Raw genomic sequence first — 17,288 nt, forward strand, 5'->3', positions numbered from 1 at the left:
GCAGACAACTAAATACTGACAAATTTTATAAGTGCTTGTACACAAATGCTAAAAAAGTCAAAATACTAAGATGGGTGAACTTGAGGTATTAAATGAGGACAATGGGCATCACAGAAACTTGGTGGATTGATGATAATCAATGGAACATGGTAATATCAGGGTACAAAATATATAGGAATGACAGAGTAGGTCGTGCTGGTGGGGGAGTGTAACTATATGGGAAAGAAAGCACAGAGTCAAATATAGTAAAAACTTTAAATGAATCAAACTGTACCCATCTCTGTGGCTAGAAATTCTGTGCTTGAATAATAGCAGTAGGAATAAACTACCGACCACGATGGTGAAGGTGACTGAAATTCTCAGGGAGATTTGCAAGGCTACAAAATAGAAAACCCAATAAAAATGGGGGATTTCAACTATCCCCATAGTTTCTGGGTCCGGTTCTGTTCAATATCTTCATCAGTGATTTAGATAATGGCATGGAGCATACACTTAAAGTTTGCGGATGATACCAAGCTGGGAGGGGTTTCAAGTGCTTTGGAGGATAGGATTAAAGTTCAAAGTGATCTGGACAAACTGGAGAACTGGTCTGAAGTAAATAGGATGAAATTCAATAAGGACAAATGCAAAGTACTCCACTTAGGAAGGATCAATCAGTTGCACACATACAAAATGGGAAATGACTGCCTAGGAAAGAGTACGGCAGAAAGGGATCTGGGGTCACAGTGGATCACAAGCTAAATATGAGTCAACAGTGTAAGGTGTAGAATTGATGGTCAAAAAGGACTTCTTGGGTCACCCAGCCTCACCCACTTGGTTTTGCTGGATGGCTGTCCACACACATCCCATTAACATCTGCTTTCTTCTGCTCTTGAGTTTCTACAGGAATAGGGTCTCAGGCTATGTCTACTCCTGCGTACCTTACAGTGGCACAGCTGTAAGGCTACAGCAGTGCCGCTGTGAGGTCTCCCGGGTAGCCGCTCTGTGCCGGTAGGAGAGAACTCTCCTGCCAGCAAAATAAAACCACCCTCAATGAGGGGTGGTAGCTTTGTTGGTGGGAGAGCATCTCCTGCCGACAAAGCACTGTCCACACTGGTGCTCTTTGGCGGTAAAACTTTGGTCAGTCAGGAGGGTGGTTTTTTTCACACCCCTGACCGACAAAAGTTTCACCAACAAAAGTGCAGTGTAGACATAGCCTCAGTCACCTCCCTGGGCGGTGGGAGCTCTCATTCATGTCATCTTTCCACCCAGAATCCCCAGGTGAGCAGACTAGATTTCCCTACAAAGCCAAGCAAATGCCGCTTCGCTAGGAACCCTGAGATGCCTACCCGGAAGCCATGGTTGAACTCTGTCCCACCGTAGTTGAACGGGTCCTAGTTGCAGGTGTGTGGGTGCACTCCGTCATGACCAAGATACAGAACTCTACGGCAGAACAACCACTTTAACCCAGGAGTCTGGCCAAGGCCTGAGAACCTGTACCACCCTCCAGTGCCTCTGACTGGTAAGAGTTTTCCCCTAAATCTTTCCTCCTCCACTTCATACTGTTGATCTTTCTCTTGTCTTCTAGGAGTGTGACTGATTCCTCTTTCTCCCATGACACTCTTATTTTGAAGGTATTTATAGATTGCGATCATGTTCCCCCCCTTCCATCTTCCCTTTTCTACTCGGTATAAATTGAGTTTTCTCAGCCTCTTCTCTTGTGCCTTATCCTCACAAGGTCATGCTACCTGCATCTCCAAGCCAAGGAAAGCTCAGCACAGCTTCTAGAGAGTTGGCCAGTGGGGAGGACACCCTTTGGGATCGGGTCCAGCTACTACCATGCTCTGTGAGGGTCTCAGCTGTGAAAATGTGCTATGTGCATCTTCTGCTGAATGTATCCTCTAGATAGGGGCCTCTACTGAAGTGTGTGTCAAGGAGAGTTACCTGCCCCCATTCTTATCTTGCATTATCTCACAGCATTGTTATCATGCTGGATTGCTAACAGGAAGTAGTAGGATGAAAGATGAATGGGTGGGGGAGGAAGGAGGTGGAATGCGTTTGTCCAGTGGGTCTAAGAAGATACCACGGTCTGGAATGGCCAGGGTGTTTCCTCGTTGTCTTGTTGCTTCTCTTAGCCATTCCCACATCACGGTGGCATACCGTAGAACTTGAATCCTCCACTCCAGCAGCACCAACCTCCAAGACTGATGCTAAAAGCTAGGGAGAATCATCCTTAGTGGTTAATAGCATAGGGACAGAGATCAGTCAGCACCCAGAACTCAGGGCCAGAGGAGCTCAGCTCCCATTTAGGTACCGAAATAAGTGGCCAGATATTCAAAAGAGCTCAGCACACCTGGATGCACTTTGGATGCTATTGTAAATCTGACCTAGAAGGTCTATGACACACAGTTGAACAATTCTGAGTCCCTCTAGTAGTGGGCAACGGGGGATGTGTGCGCAATAGCCACCTCACTACTATACTTTGCATGTTGACAGCCCCTTTCATGCAGGAACCTCAAAGGCTATATATTACAAAGCCACAGAGTACCCCTTTGACACAGCTACTGTATAATTATCCCCATTTTACAGAGGGCTCAAGTGAGTCACAGAGAGTCCAGATCACTTGCCCAAGCCTGTGGATGAGCTGAAAATAGGTTCCATGAGAACTGAATCCCTATTCTAACCACTGGACAACACTGCCTTGCAAAATGAGGGTTTCCTGCTGGATCTCTCAGGATTCTCCAGAGTGTAAAGTCCCCCCTCCCCCAAGCCCTTCTGATTATCATCATATTTATGCATACTATGGTAGCACCTAAGAGCCCTAGTCAAGGATTAGGGCCCTACTGTGATAGATACTTGATTGCAAACAGGCTTTAATGGACTTAACCTCCATGAATTTATCCAGTTCTCTTTCAAACCCTGTTATAGTCAAAGGCAGGGGGCACACCCCTTTCGGGAGGGACGCTCTCTCCAAGCAAAGAGCACCAGGACAAAGGAACAAGTAGTCACCTGGAAAGTTTTCCTCCCTCTGTGTGGGTGTCTATTTAGGTGGTAAACTATTCAGGGCAGGGACTGTCTCTTACTCCATAGCTTTATAGTGCCTAGCAGAATGGGGCCCTGATCTCAGACGGTGCCTCTGGCTGCTAACATAAATGAAGTATAATAAAGTCCAAGACAGCAGCTGACCCCCAATTTCAGAGCCTCACAAGGCAGGAGGAAATTATTCCCCCCATCCCCACTTTTATTTGGCATGACATTTTCAGCGCAGTTTTATTAATTCCAAGTTTAATGCTCACATCAGCAACTCTTTGGTGCTCAGCTGCCCACAGAAAACTCTGTTTTGTTTTTTGTTTTACTCGGTTAGTCACCACAGCAGCCGAGTGCTTCATTTCCAAGAGTTTAAAAAAAAAATCTGGATTACAGATGCCACCAGGAGAAAGAAAACCAGAAGCAGCCAGCTGACGCCCAAAGACATAGGCCCACCGTGGTGCCTCAGACTGGGTTCGATTCCAGTTCTGAACTGCCAGGGGAGTGATTTGTGAAAGACTCATCTACTTGCTTCCCTTGCCCCAGCACTAGGGAATCTGAGCACCACCAATACTCAAAGGCCTTACCTCTTTTCCTGGCACCCTAGGATGCCCAGACAACCCCATGACAACCAGGATATACCCGATAACTAACATGGGCATTTATTTTCTGCAGAGCCTTGGATACTGATAAGTCTGGAAAGGGTCTCCTATTTAGTCAGGAAACTTTATTATTATTGTGATACTAGCCATTGGGTGCTGTACATACAGTGAGAGACAGTCCCTGCCCCCCAGAAGTTTATAATCTAAATAGGTAAGGATGGGAGGGGAACATATAACAGGTTGGAAGCAGAGCTGAGAATACAATCACTAGCCCCCACTACCTCTTGGCCATTTTCACGCACGCCTATGGCTTGCTCTTCATTGTTTATAAAACAATAGGGGGCTAAATTCATCTTTGCTGGTCCACAGCAGAAACAAAAGGCATTGACACAAAATTCCACCGGGCAATCTACAGCAGCTGAGTCTCACAACCGGCAAAATGCTATTGAAGCAAATGAATAATGGTGACTCTTGATCTGAATTACGTGCTTGGGCTTTTGTCTTCTTTGTAAAAACCCATTGGATCCTTATGCCCTAAATGCTAGCCATTTAGCATCTGGACAATTTTAAAATCTTGTTGCCAAAGCTGACTGCTCTCCCCTCGGATTCAAACAATACTCTGCTGAGAGCAGCGGTGAATGAAAGATAAACCATTAAATCATACTTAGCGAGGGGATACTGGAGGACCTGTCTCCATTCCCCCCACATCAATAAACCGGACACATGAGCTATAAACCAGCTGCACACACTTGAGTGTCCATGTCCCCTCCAACACATGTGTCTGTGGTTAGCCTAGTAAGTGATATTGCACAACCCTGTCAAAACACTCACATGGTGCAAGTATTGGAAAGAGGAGAGATTTTTGCAGTTTGAGTCAATAAATCAAAACCACAATACAACTATTTTTATAGTGCCTTTCATGCAAACTGCATCCCAGAAGGCTTTAAAGAGAAAGATGAATTATACGGTTACAGAGTTCGGTACGTAACGAATAATAGCAGCAGAAAAGAGAGAGGGGCTCAGAGCCACGCGCCAAGAGAAAAAGAGATGTTTTCAGAGGTGAACGTAAAAGAGATGAAGAGCAGAGGGGATACAGAATAGGAGGGATTTTTGGACTGGTGGTTCCTGGCCCAGGAAAGAAAAGAAGAAAACAAACAGTCGTCACTTGAAACACTTAATGAAACCGATGGAGCTATGATCATTTATACCCATTGAGGATCTTTCCAAGCAGACCTTGGCATATGATATATTAGAAGTCAGGAGGAAGGGGAAACTTTCTCTTAAAAGTAAAATAGGCGAGGGGGGGAGATTCGGCGGCTGGTCCATTGGAAAGACCATATGACGGTCATGCTTTCTCCCATAGCATCCCAGATGTGTGGAAGGAGCACCCTGTACATGGTCCTCCTTCAAATCTGACCTTCAAATTCACCTCTGCCTGGATGCCCACAATCATTCTAAACAGTCAGGCAGCTGATGAGCTCCACCCACCGCTTATTATGCTGATCCCAATGATCTGACTGTTCTCTGTCTGCATCCCCTTTTGTTTTTTGTCTGATACTCAGATTGGAAGCTCTCTGGGGCAGGGACTGTCTCTTTGTGCTGTGTTTGTGCAACACCATAGCACAACTGGGGATTGGAGCCCCTAGGTGCTCACACAAGCCAAATACTCAGTAACAACAATGCACCAAGGGGACTAGGACTTAGGATACCAAGGCTCTATGCGTGGGCAACCGCTGACACTGGCCTGCTGGGGGACCTTGGGCAAGCCACTCCACTTGTGTACCTCAGTTTCCCCATCTGTAACTTGTAAAGCGCTTTGAGCTGTGCTGGTGAAAAGAGCTAGGTACTGTTATAAAATGTCTCTCTGACATTTCCTGGGTCTGTCAATTTAATGTAACATACCCAAAACTAAGCTCATGATTTTTCCTCCCAATCTCTCCTTCCTCTTTTTCTCTGTCCTTGCTGACATCACCATACCAAAATACAAACATAAAATTTTACTACATGTCCCCCTTAGAACAATTTATCCTCCCAAGACTTTCCCAGAGCATTGTGTCGTGACCGATAGAACCCGTCTCCTACCTACCCATGATCAACCTAGCTGGCCACTAGATTGATCCGGACTCTGGACTGGTAACTATAACATCAACTAGCTAGGGAGAGAGAGAGAGTGTGTGTGTGTGTGTGTGGTGTGATTGAATGCATATGCTAATTGTTGTATCTTCAATAAACGTGGCATATTGCCGTTTCCCCTAAAAATGATCCCGTGTGCGTCTTATAAGCATAACAGTAAGGCCCATCACCAGGGCCTGCCACCCAGGGATTATCTTGCCCTGCTAGACTGTGTCTTTCTGAGGGGGATGGAGGGATCCATCTACTGACTTGACAGGGTGTCCTACCTGGCGCCCATGTTTGAGACATTACGGAAAGGTTGCAGAGGCTCATCTGCCTCTCTGACCACTACCCCATGCTGTTCCTCCAGGTGGGCACTATTGCTACGGTCAGGTCTGACCCTGAGCAGATCAGCAGTGACAACAGGACTGTGGGAACAAGGGTGAAGGAGCCAGGGGCACAAGTGGTGTTCTCATCCATCCTCCTGGTTGAGGGCAAGGGCCCAAGCAGAGACACGCATCCTGGAGATGAATGCATGGGCTCAAAGATGGTGTTGATGGAAGGGTTGTGGCTTTAGAGGCTGTTCTAGGAAGGAGGACTGTTGGGAAGAGATGGGGTCCATCTGACCAAGAAGGAGAAGAGCATTTTCACGCACCGACTCGTGAGGAGGGCTTTCAACTAGGTGAACAGGAGACAGGAGACAAAAGTCCACAAGCAGATATAGAAAAATCTGACTTTAACAGAGGGCTACATGGGGGTGGGGGGGAATGGAAAAATGCAATAGGGTCCATAGAAGCAACAAGAGGGATAACAGTGGGTAAAATTGGCTCAACATCTTAGATGTCTATTTACAAATGCAAGAAGTGTGAGGAATAAGAAGGAAAAACTGGAAGTATTAGTACATATGCTAAATTATATACCACAGAGATTTAGTGGGAGAAATCTCATGACTGGAATATCAGTATAGTAGCTTGTTCAAGAAGGATAGGCAAGGTAAAAAGGGAGGACATGTTGCATTATACATCAAGAATGTATACACTTGTTCTGAGGTCCAGATGGAGGTGAGAGACAGATCAGTTGGAAGTGTTTAGGTGAAGATAAAAGGGGGACTTTTCATGGCAGATGTCTACTACAGACCACCAAATCAGGAAGATGTCCCGGATAAGGCATTTCTAGAACAAACAGACATATCCAAAACAAGATCTCATAGCAACGGAGGACTTTAACTACCCAGACATCTATTGGAAATGTGACATGGAAAAACCTAAAATGTCCACTACGTTCTTGGAACGTACTGGGGACAACATTTTGTTTCAGAAAGTGGAAAGAGGGGTCAAGAACTGGGACACCGTACTATGGGGGGGCAGCCATCTTAGAGTTGACTGACCAACAGGGATGTTGTGAATCTGAAGATTGAAGGCAATTTGGGTGAAATGGATCATGAAATGATAGATTTCATTATTCTAAGGAAAAGAAGGAGTGAGAACAGCAGAATAAGGACAATGGACTTTAAAAAAAAAGCAGACTTTAACAAACTCAGCAAACTGGTAAGTAAGGGCCCATGGGAAGAAAATCTACAGGAAAAAGGAGCTCAGGAGAGATGGTGTTTTTTTAAGAGAGACAATAATAAAGGTGCCACAGCAAACTATCCCACTGTGAAAGAAAGTTAGGAAGAATAGTAAGAGGCCACTATGGCTCAATTAGGAGGTCTTTAATTGCCTGAAAATCAAAAAGGAATCCTACAAAAAGTGGCAATATAGAGAAATAGCAAAGGAGGAGTATAAAATAATAGCACAAGCAGGTAGGGACAAAATCAGAAAGGCTAAGGCACAGAATGGACTAGACTAGCAAGGGACAGTAAAGGCAAAAAGAAGAGGTTCTGTAAATACAGGAGGAGCAAGAGAAAGATCAAAGTGTAGATTCTCTACTTCGTGGGGAAGGAGAGCTAATAATGGACGACATCCAGAACACTGACTGTTTAATGCTTATTTTGCTTCAATCTTCACTAAAAAAGTTAATCACAACCAGATGCTTAATACAATGAATATTAACAACAAGGGGGAAGAAATGCAAGGCAAAATAGGAAAAGAATTGGCAAAGCCTATTTAGATAAGTTAGATGTATTTACATCTGCAGGGCATAATGGAATTCACCCTAGGGTATTTAAGGAACTAGCTGAATCAGTCTTAGAATCTTTAGCGAGTATCTTCAAGAACTCATGGAGGACGGGGAGTTCCACAGGACTGGAGAAGGGCAAACGTACCTATCTTTAGAACAAAGAGGACCCAGGAATTATAGACCAGTTAGTCAAACTTCAAAACCTGGAAAGATACTAGAACAAATTATGAATCAGTCAATTATTTTGTAAAGACACAGAGAATAAAAGGGTTAATAAGGAATAGGCAGCAGGGGCCCCAGGGGGCAGGGAGTGTTCTCAGCCCTCTTACCCCAGGCAGGTGGAGGGACCTGGGTTTCCTGGCCCAGCTGCAGCTTCTGGCTTGGCCAGGGGGCAGGTCCTTGGGTAAGAAGAGGAGGTGCGCTGGTGGGGTGGGGCCTCACCCCCCACACTTTTAGGAAGACTCCGTCACCCCTGGTGGGTGCACAACTGGTTGAAAGACCATGTTCAAAGAGCAGCGATCTATGGTTTGATGTCAAACTGGGAGAACATATCTAGTGGAGTCCCACAGGGACTTGGATAATGACTCAGTTATTATTGATGACATGGATAACGACTAGGATAATGGAGTGGAGAGTATGCTTATAGCATTTGCAGATTATGTTAAGATGGAGGATAGGATTAGAATTGAAAATGATCTTGACAAATTGAAGAATTGGTCTGAAATCACCAAGATGAAATTCAATAAAGACAAGTGCAAAGCACTACACTTAAGAAGGAAAAATCAAATGCACAGCCACAAAATGGGGAATAATTGGCTAGGCAGTAGTATTGCAAAGGATCTGGGGTTACAGAGGAACACACATTGAATGTGAGTCAACAATGTGATGCAATTGTGAAAAAGGCTAATGTCATTTTAGGGTGTATTAACAGAAGTGTCGTATGTTACTGTTGGAGGTAACTGTCCCGCTTTACTCAGTGCTGGTGAGGCCTCAGCTGGAGTATTGTGGTGCCTCGAGCTGGACACACTTTAGGAAGGATGTGGACAAATTGGAGAGAGTCCAGAGGAGAGCATCAACAATAATAAAAGGTTTAGAAAACCTGGCGTATAAGGAAAGGGTAAAAAACCCTAGGCATGTTTAGTCTTGAGAAAAGAAGACTGAGGGGGGACCTGGTAACAGTCTGCAAATATGGTAAGGGCTGTTACAAAGAGGACAGCGATCAGTTGTTCTCCATGTCCTCTGCAGGTAGGACAAGAAATAAGTGGCTAAATCTGCGGCAAGAGAGATTTAGGTTAGATATTAGGAAAAAACTTTCTAACGATCAGGATAGTTAAGCTCTGGAACAGGCTGCCAAGGAAGGTTGTGAAATCCCCGTCATTGGAGGTTTTGAAGAACAGGTTGGGTAAACCCCTGTCAGGGATGGTCTAGGTTTACTTGGTCCTGCTTCAGTTCAAGCAGCTACACTAAATAACCTCTCAAGTTCCCTTTCAGCCCTACATTTTTATGATTCTATGACTCCCACAAGAAATCTACTGGCAATGATGGGGAGAGAGGGTGATAAAAATGTATCTTTGTATTTTTTAAAAATTATATTAAAATGTTATGTATTCAGGAAAAAAAGTCTTATTAAATCACTAAATCCAACCCCAGGAAGTGCAGGATGCAAAACACAGATATAAGAATGTACCAGATGTTAAACTGATGCTCCACTTGATTTCAGCCGAAAGGAAGAATTTATATAGACCTTCATGCCTTGGTGCTCAATGAAGGCCTGATTCAAAGCTCATTGAAGTCAACTGCAGTCATTCCCTCCACTTCTTTGGGATTCAGATCAGGGCCCAAGTCACAAGCATGTCATCATCCTTTCCCCCCCTCTTTACCTCAAATGTCTATGAGTCTCAACTCAACGGCAGTCCTGTCCTTCAATGTCCTACGACAGAACCTCCAAAGAGCACTGGGGGGGGGGGAGAAGAGAGGCACCAAAGATACCAAGACTAATGGGAGGATTTGTTTGCAAAGTTTCCCCAATAGAATTTGAGAGGAGGAAAATCAGGGTCAAAACGCCATTGGGGAGTGTTCTAAAACAGGCAAGTGAACAGACTGATGCTGAAGCTCACTGTGGGGCAGGCGTGCTCAATATACCATCTTTGGCAGAGACACAGCAGGCAGGGACCAAAAGGAGGCGTAAGGATGCTTTTACACCTATGTAGGTTGGTCCCTCCAGGTCCAAATTCAGACAGCCTGGTGGGGCAATGTTAGGGAAGCTCAAACGACCTGTTTGAAGTAGTTGTCCTTTAGAGAGCTGAAAATAAGGGCTCCCTTCACAGCGCTACATACACTTAAAACAACAACAACAACAACGCAAAACAACCCCCCCTCCCCAAGGTATTTCAGTTTGCTAGACTGGAGAAAAACAATAATCTGGTTTGACTGAGCTTGTCTTATTGGGATCCGGGAAGTGGGCGGGCGAAGCCCATCCACTGCTAAAGGGTCCCCCCCAGCCTAAAAGGGGGATCCACAGGACCTAGATACCCAAAAAATTCCGGGGGACAACTAATAAAATAATAGGGACAGGAGTGCGGTCAAAGGGTCAAAAGAAGGGAACCGGACGGGGACACCGAGCAGAGAACCCCGGACAGAGCCCACTGCTCCTCAAAGGCGTCAAGGGAGTCAGAGGACGCCGCCCAGAGGAACTCTGCCCGGATACGTGAACGGACCGAGGATCGGAAATAGGCCCCACAGTCACAGGAGACTCCATCGGCCAACCTCCTCACTCTGGTTTTGTAGATGGCCATTTTAGCTAGGGCCAGGAGGAGGTTGACCAGGAGATCCCGGGACTTTGTGGGGCCACGGATAGGGAGTGCATAAATGAGAAGGTGAGGGGAGAAGTGCAACCAAAGACGTAATAAGATATTGGTGAGGAGCCGGAATAGGGGCTGCAGCCTGGCACACTCCAGGTAGACATGTGCCAGGGTATCCCTCACGCCGCAAAAGGGGCAGGTGTCTGGGATTGTGGTGAACCGCGCCAAGTTTGTGAGCTTGTGGCAGGGCTCCAAGAAATCCTGAGTTTTAATCCTGGCCCTGCTACCTTCTTGCTGAAGTCATTTAAGCTAGGATTCTCAAAAGACAATAAGGGAGTTAGGTGCTGAACTATGTGCCTCAGTTTCTCACCTATAAAAGGAGATATTGGTAATTATGCACCCATGGGGGGTACTGTTGAAGCTAAATTACATAGTCTCTGTCCTAAAGATCTTATGATCTTGTTGTTCAGTGTTTGTGCAGCGCCTAACACAATGGGATCCTGGCCCATGACAGGGACTCCGAGAGTAAGTCTGCACAGCAAAGAAAAACCTGTGGCTGGCCCATGCCCGCCGACTCAGGCTCCCAGGGCTCATGCTGCAGGTTTGTTCCATTGCGGTGGAGACTTCCAGTCTTGGGCGGCAGCCCGGGCTCAAGGGTCCCTGCGAGGAGGGAAGGTCCCAGAGCTTGGGCTCCAGCCAAGCCCAGAAGTCTACATAGCAATGAAACAGCCCCACCGCCACAGTCAGCTGGCGCAGGCCAGCTGCAGGTGTCCAGTTGATGTGTAGACATACTCCTAGGTGCAGGAGTGATGGAAGCTCTCAAAAAGTGGGGGGGCACTGGCACCCAAACTGTGGCCCCCGCCACCCCTTCTTCTGAGGCCTTGCTCCTGCACACGACCCCTTCCCCCCAAGCCTCCGCACTCATGCCACCCCTTCCCCCTACCCCCCGAGACCTCTCCTCCCACTTGCTCCTCTCTTCACCCCCTAGGGTGACCAGACAGCAACTGTGAAAAATTAGGACAGGGGGGTGGGAGGTAATAGGCACCTATATAAGACAAAGCCCCAACTATTGGGACTGTCCCTATAAAATCGGAACATCTGGTCACCCAAACACCCCTGCCCCCATTACTAACCCTTGAAGCTGGTAAAAAGGAGGAGGGCATAGCCCCTCACCCTTTTAAAAGTGATGGGACCATGGCCCCCTGGCCCACACTGTTCCAGCGTCCCTGCCTACATGCTATCACTGTACAAATAATAACATCAATTGTCACTGATGACAAAATTCCAGGTGAAACTAGTAAAACTTCCATTGGCTTCAGTGGAACCTAGATTTTACCCCCAGTCTGCAAAAGGCTTTGAAATCCTTTGTAGGGAAGGTGCTATAGAAGAATAGGTGCTACTGTTAGTAGAGATGGTCAAAAACGTAAGTATATTCACAGAAAAATGAGAAAAATTAACTTTTTGGGTTTTTTTTTAAATTTGTAGTGAAATTTTCCACTATGTTTTATGGAGTGGGAAAAAACCCAATTCTCTTTCATTTTTTACACTAGAGAAGGGGGCAGCAAAAAACAAGTGTTTTTTTCACCCTCAGAAGAAAATAAGGAGTGCTGAAAAAAAATCACTTTTTTTCTTCATTTTTTAAATTCAAACTTCATCAAAAAGCAGAAAATTTCAGATATAAGGAAAAATATTGTGAAAATTTTCATTCTGTCAGAAAAGGCATTTCTCTCCATGAAAAGTACTTTGATTAACATGTGTCAGGTCTAAATATCAGTGGTTATTTAAGGCAGTGCAGCCCTGGGGAAATCTTCTCCCAATGCAGAGTACACACCACCACATTTCCCTGGATTTGGGGGTCTTTTCACAAGTCAGAATTGTGGTAGTGTCTGAGGGCAGCCTGCTGATCTGGATGTTTTAAACCTTATGCAGTTCTGACAGTCATTGAGAAACGTAAGTATAAGGTGCACATTAATATGCAAACAATGGATTATTTCTGTCAAAGCTGAGATGGGTGTTGCTGACAAACGCAACCATTTTTGTAGCATTCCAATTCCACTCCCCCCCACAGATATACACATATATGGTTTCTCAAGAGCTTTTTGTGCTTTCCCTGGGATCGGAGTTCCTATCACAGGTAAGAAGCAGCAAGAGGATCAGCCGTCTCTGTGTTTGATTGCGGCTGCGATTAATCTGCAGGAAACATACGCCAACAAATTATATTAAGTACCAAGCACAATAAAACTTGCCAGGTAAACACTTCACTACTAGACAGTGGAAAGGTTTCATCCCAGCTGCCACTTCACAGTACATCATTAATAGAGGTGATTTGTAATGGTCTGGAACCACATCTGGGCCTGATGGAGACTTCACAATGGAAAGGGGCTATTTCCAACTCTCATCCCCCAACATTTCATCCTTTTCATTTCAGTTTCATGACCATCATTACGTTAATTACTTATTAAGTATGATCAGTATTGTGACAAACATCTGCTCGGCTCTTTATAAATAAGCCTGCAGACGAGGGTCATAAACTCTTTGCATTACACACTAAACAGGATCTTGCACTCTAAATATTTTAATAAAACTAATTAATGATACTCTGCCCTTCTAAAGCACCAGTCATCCAAAGATCCAAAAGCTCTTTAAAATGTTAAATAAACCTCACCACTTCCTTACTCTATCCATTAAAAAGCTGGAAAAACCGAGGCACCAAGAGATTAAATGATCATTAAATGAGTCAGTTACAGGTTCTAGAATGGGACCCAGGAATCCTGACAAAGTCTTATGTTCTAGAAACAATCCCACGACCAATGTTTGCCCCATTTTTTCTTACACGGAACAGCGTCACTTGACCAAACAAAGGGCACGTACTTGACTAATAACATCTCACCATAGTTGGGTATTTATTTCATGCCTGATTTCAACAAACACAGAGAACCTGGGAACGATCACAGGAAGTGTTGGGGACAGTTTGAAAGATGATCTTTTCATGCTATATGTGTACAGTGCCTAGCACAATGGAGCCCTGATCTCTGACAGGTGTGATCACAAGACAAATATTAATTAATAATCATAATAATTACAAAGAGCTAAACACTTCTACCAGTGAAAAATATCTATACTCTCATGTGAATTTTCGCTCATGAGGACAGCCTTCCCCAAGATTATCCCACTGGGAATTACATTGACCAGTGACCCCAGCCGGGGCAAATGTCAGTTCAAAAGGGAAAAGGTCATTTTGCTGTTCCTTTTGAGCTTCTCTCTCTCTACACCAAAGGGTCAAATGCCAAGGTGTGAAAGCCGACTGATAATAGCTAACCTTACAACTCTGACCCGTGGCAATTGTCTTTCATGTGTGGTGAAACCTGCTAACCTAAGTCACATACTCAGAGATCTGTTCTTTTTAAAAGCCCTTTTCTATTCGTCCAGGTTAATATTACTCCAGGAGCTTTATGTGAGAGTAAACTTCAAGGAAGGTGGTACCTTTAGGAGCAGTGTTACCTTCCTTCACTTTCTATACTGCATGTACATCACAGAATATATTCTAAACTGTAAATAAAACTGTATTGTTCCCAACCCATGACCTACCCCTGGTTTAACTTGTAGATAAACACTGCATGTGCATTTACATGAAATGACCACACGGTACGTTTAACTATTGTCTTGCAGTATGGAGATTGCCTACCTAACTCCAGCTACTGTGGTGATGGGAACCATAGAAGAACACCTGCTACTGGAGACATCTAGAATTTTTGTTGGCTCAGAGAAAAGGTAAAAGGAATCACCTTGTAGTGTAACAATTAATGGTCTAAGGAATTTTCTTTTAGAAACTATTTTTGTCTTTACAATGAGACACTGCCCCACCCTGACATCAGAGACTCAGGGGAAATAAATGATTAGGGCATGTAGTCCATTCCCATGGGACAGTGCAAGATTTTTTCCCTCCAGTATTTTGCTAGTACTCCGTCCCCTCTACTTCTTAAAATCTCAAGCGACAAGGCTCTTTTTCCCTCTCCTCCTTCACTTCCTTGCAACATACAACACAAGAATAGTGCCACAAACAAAATAAATGCTTAGTGTCTTGGACATTCTTAGTTCAGGGCTTTTTTAAGTCCAGTCCCATTCTTCACTGGGTGAAAGGGGAGATATTTTCTTACAATATAGAAGCTGCACGTTTACAAAAAAAAAAACCAACAAAAATGATGAAGCATGAGAATAATTGCACAGTGCTGATAGCAGCTAAAGTGAGAGAGAAATCCAGAGAGCTAAACGACTGACATCTTTAGCTGCTGTACACCTAATGCTGGAGTTTGAACAGTCTCTGGTATTCAGTCTGTGTGCTACCTGCATCGTCGCTGATTTCAGTTGTCAAAACAAATCACATCGCATTTAATTCTTTTTAGCAGCACCTCTTCAGCTCCTCAACAAAAAAAAAAAAGCCCAAAAACCAAAACACAAAAACAAAAACCACCTTTTCTATCTCAAGTGACACAAAAAGCATGCTTTGTTCCCAATGTGGCATCATGTTTTTAATATATTTGGTGCATGTTTTGATGCCATTCACTGTATCCTAGTGGTTAGCAGCAGCGTCCAGCAGTACTTGCTAAATCTGCCCCCGAAGATCACAGGAAAACAAAAACACATTACAGTATAAGGAGAACATCTACCCTTCTTTCTCTCCAGTCCAAGAGACTTGAGACGATCCAGACTTCAATGATCTAGAAAGGTTTTTAGAAACCTCTGCCGATAATCCCCCAGGTGCAATTCGACCAAACGTTGGAAATAACAAACTCTGGACAATTCCATTATGAAAATGTTACATGTCCACATTTCAAATTTAAGGCTATACGCTCACTAGGGCAGACCCGCAGTTACACATTAGGACTATGACAATGTATACCCGCCGAAGATCTGTTCTATTGGGTCTGCATTGTGGGGGTGGGGGGGACAGAAAATTGAACTTACAGGTTGGGGAATCTGAAATCTTGCTTTATTTTCCAGAGTCCCTTCTACTAGTTTGGGGCATTAAATGAGTTAGATGGGATCTTCAAAATCTTCTAAAGAGCCACAGTTTTATCCCCTGTGTGGTACCTTATCACTGAAGAAGCATCATCCGGATTTAAAAGTGGGATTAAAGATTTCTCTGGATAACGAGAATATCTAGGGTTATACCCGTACATATTAAACATAAACATAAACACTCATCTTGGCCCAGATACAAACCCTCCACGGCACAAGCCAGGCACCGACTAATGAGATTTGGGGGGGAGGCTCCCCCAAAACTGCGACCACAGGCTTCCTTGCACCTTCCTCCGATTCATCTGGTCCTGGCCACGGGCAGCCCCAGACTAGAGGGACCCCTGCTCTGACCCAGTCTGGCGTCTCCTCCCTCCGGAGCACTGGGACTCAATCCCGCAGGGCCTTCAAAGGGCGGCCCTGCCCCAGAAGCGGCGGGAGACCCGGAGGGAAAAGCCGGCTCCGGTTTGTGTCCCGCACACGCTGCCCTGGTCTGCGTCCGGCGAGGGAGCGGAGCATCCCAAAGGCCAGTCCCGCCCCGCACCCAGAAAGTTGGCTCCGCTCTTTCAAAGCGAAGCCGCCCGAGGGGAGGGGGGGGGACGCACCGCCCCCCCCCCCCGCCAGCCAAGGGCCCGTCTCGCCCTTCCAGCCAAGGGCAGAGGGTCAGCGATGAACCCGGGCTCCGAGCAGGGGCTTCCGCGACTCACCTGCGAGGATCAGCATGACAAAGTAACAGACCCCCCTCATCCTATTGACTCTGGGAGACCCGGAGCTGGGGGAGGCGGCTTCGGTTCGCACCCCCGGGGGGCTCCAGCGGGCGCTGCAAGGCTGGGGAGGGTTAATCCCCCCTGGGCAGCCCCCTCTCTGCAGGGAAGGGAGCGCGGGCCGGCAGGGACCCCGGGTCCGGCTGGGGCATGGTCCCCCCCCCTGCGCCCCGCTCTCCGCTGCGCGCCGGCGGCTCCCGGGGGCCGGGCCGGGCCAGCCCCGCAGCCGGCAGGGGCGGCGTTTGCAAACTGCTCCCGGGGAGCCGCGGGGGGGGGGTCTCCCCGCCGGGGGCTGGGGGGGCTCCGCGGGCTGCCGGCTGCTGCCACCGCCGCTGCCGCTCCGGCTGGGCAGGGAGCAGCGGGGAGAGGCTTAAAGGCGCAGCAGCGCCGCTCCTCCTCCACCCCCCCGCCCCCCGCCCCCCGCCCCCGTGGGGCACCGGCTCCCGCTCTGCCCCCCTCCCCTCCCCCCGTGGGGCACCGGCTCCTGCTCTGCCCCCTCCCCTCCCCGCCGTGGGGCACCGGCTCCCGCTCTGCCCCCTCCCCTCCCCGCCGTGGGGCACCGGCTCCCGCTCTGCCCCCTCCCCTCCCCTCCCCCCGTGGGGCACCGGCTCCTGCTCTGCCCCCTCCCCTCCCCCCGTGGGGCACCGGCTCCTGCTCTGCCCCCTCCCCTCCCCGCCGTGGGGCACCGGCTCCCGCTCTGCCCCCTCCCCTCCCCGCCGTGGGGCACCGGCTCCTGCTCTGCCCCCTCCCCTCCCCTCCCCCCGTGGGGCACCGGCTCCCGCTCTGCCCCCTCCCCTCCCCGCCGTGGGGCACCGGCTCCCGCTCTGCCCCCCTCCCCACCCCTCCCCCCGTGGGGCACCGGCTCCTGC

The 17,288-nt window shown here is 47.1% G+C and overlaps 1 protein-coding gene across 2 annotated transcripts in view; it reads right to left on the bottom strand.

Annotated features, from left to right (window-relative positions):
• The window catches only part of GFRA4 (GDNF family receptor alpha 4), a 132,821-nt gene extending 116,072 nt beyond the window's left edge, over positions 1 to 16,749 (bottom strand). The window contains exon 1 of one of the 2 annotated variants that reach the window (XM_038400512.2): positions 16,363 to 16,749. In XM_038400512.2, the coding sequence (XP_038256440.1) occupies positions 16,363 to 16,402 (40 nt within the window). In that variant the 5' untranslated portion in view covers positions 16,403 to 16,749. Of the gene's footprint in view, positions 1 to 15,862; positions 15,996 to 16,362 lie in introns of those variants that run through there. The other variant, XM_038400513.2, reaches the window with a different exon arrangement.
• Positions 16,750 to 17,288: the final 539 nt, after the last annotated feature.

Source organism: Dermochelys coriacea, chromosome 4 (genome assembly GCF_009764565.3).
Source record: "Dermochelys coriacea isolate rDerCor1 chromosome 4, rDerCor1.pri.v4, whole genome shotgun sequence".
Taxonomy (NCBI): domain Eukaryota; kingdom Metazoa; phylum Chordata; order Testudines; family Dermochelyidae; genus Dermochelys; species Dermochelys coriacea.